Source organism: Sinocyclocheilus rhinocerous, unplaced genomic scaffold (genome assembly GCF_001515625.1).
Source record: "Sinocyclocheilus rhinocerous isolate Xijiao unplaced genomic scaffold, SAMN03320098_v1.1 scaffold2213, whole genome shotgun sequence".
Taxonomy (NCBI): Eukaryota; Metazoa; Chordata; class Actinopteri; order Cypriniformes; family Cyprinidae; genus Sinocyclocheilus; species Sinocyclocheilus rhinocerous.
Window position 1 is genome coordinate 226878 of NW_015634046.1, and position 2118 is coordinate 228995.

The 2118-nt window shown below is 35.7% G+C and overlaps 1 protein-coding gene across 1 annotated transcript in view; it reads right to left on the reverse strand.

The window, feature by feature from the left end:
• Positions 1–1663: 1663 nt before the first annotated feature.
• The window catches only part of LOC107745363 (cysteine-rich motor neuron 1 protein-like), a 44648-nt gene continuing 44193 nt past the window's right edge, over positions 1664–2118 (reverse strand). The window contains exon 4 of the mRNA XM_016559234.1: positions 1664–1887. Within this exon, the coding sequence (XP_016414720.1) occupies positions 1664–1887 (224 nt within the window). The remainder of the gene's footprint in view (positions 1888–2118) is intronic.

Sequence of the window (2118 nt, forward strand, 5' to 3'; positions counted from 1 at the left end):
AATGTCACTGTGTGTGACAAGAATGAATAGAAATTCACTGGTTATGATTTCAGAGCAGAATATATTCAAGCTCAAAGGACCATCTGTATGATCATAACACAGGTGAGTGTCACTGAAAGCACAAATATGATCTGTTGACACGGTTTGTCCCACAGAAACTGTATGAGTTTGACCTTTGACCCTCAGGAGCAGAAGGTCACAGCTGTAAGTGCACAGATCTGAGTCTGTCTGATGAAAGACGTGTGGACAGAAACCGTCAGTAACCGTATGTTTGAAGAGTGTCAGGTTTGTGTGTTTGTTGGTTTTTACTCACGGTCAGTTTTTTCACTTTGCATAACTCATCACAGTTTATCTTTAAATGCAATCAAGCATAGCAGACCGATCTAAGATGAAACCATCAGCTTATTTTCTAAATTTCTAATGTTTTCAACTGTTAATCATTTCCAAACAGGTTTAACCTTACACTAGAACTCAACACCGATTACTGTCCAAACACTTCATCACTTGAATTAAGATTATAATAATTTAATTTTAAAGCACAGCCACCACATGTAAGCAGTTGAAAAAAACTGTAAATGCATGATACATTTAAGCAAGTAATGCATAATTTATGCATTACAATTATTTTTTTGTTATATTAGAATATGCTTTATGAAAAAACTTGAGCTGCTAATTAATAAAGTTAAATGGCCACAGGTACTGATAATACAGATATCTTTCTGGCTCTGTCTACTGTGAGGTCATTTCCTGTTTGCCGCTGGGTCAGAACCCCCGCTGAAGGGTTGTGACCTTTGTGACTTTATTTTGAATAGTTGGAATATCTTGATCATCATATCAGTGAAGTGTCGACATGTCTGTATTCACACTTGATGTGGGAAATAATGAATTCTCAAGTGTTTGTTCAAAAGCCGGATGAATACACATATGTCAGCAGTGTATGTATGTGAGAGAGAGAGAGAGTGTGTGTGCGCGTGTTTTTGGGACATATGAGGACACAAATTTGTATAATGACATGGGTATGGCAGGTATTACAAGGAGAAGGTGACTTATGAGGACATTACCCCATGTCCCCATTTTTCAAAACGCTTATAAATCATACAGAGTGAGGTTTTTTGAGAAAGTAAAAATGCAGAAAGTTTCCTGTAAGGGGTAGGTTTAGGTGTAGGGTTGGTGTAGGGCAATAGCATCACTTGAATTAAGATTATAATAATTTAATTTTAAAGCACAGCCACCACAAAATCAGACTTTAACACCTCTTTTAATTCTGAGATCGTTCTGAGATTAAATACAGATTTTAAATCATAACAAGAAATAGTTTAATAGCTATGATACTGTTTTTGAGATCAAATCATTTGCATAGTTATGACAGGAAACACTGGCATCTAACAATGCCTTGGGAAAAAAAAAAAAGTTAACCTTAAAACATAAAGCATATACATAATTGGAAATAAAACAGTTATGGAATAAGCATGTGCCCTAAACTCCTGAAACATTGTCTCAATGCAGTTTATGAAACAAATCAATTAAACCTGTATGTGGATGTGTGTGTGAAAAAAAAATTCAGATCGTTAACATTTTCTCTCAGTAACTGTAACTGATTACAATTACATTTATTTTGTAATTATTTAGTTGCATGTAACCAGTTACTTCCCAACACTGCTGGTTATAAAATGCATGCATTTAATGAATGCTGAAGCTGTTCAGTACCTATACAGACGGGACAGCATTCTCCTTCAGGAACGTAGAAGTTCTGGCAGTCCATCTCTGTGCATTCGGCTTTAGAGCAGAAGGACACTCCACCTCGACACTGACACAGCCAGCAGGGGTCCATACGGTACACCTCGCCCTCCCTAAACTCCTTCCCGTTATGAACACACCTGGGAGAAACTACACAACAAAACAGCATTTTCAATTAGGGATGTAACGATTCACTCAACTCACGATTCGATTCGATTCACGGTTTTATTTTATTTTTTACAAAATGAGATTTAAGACAAATTATAAATTAAATGTGTCCTTTTATTATTGCTTGGACAAAATGCTGCACATTTCTTTGTGAAATTGAAATATAACACTATAATAATATACTAATATAGCACTTGCATATTATTGCTCTTT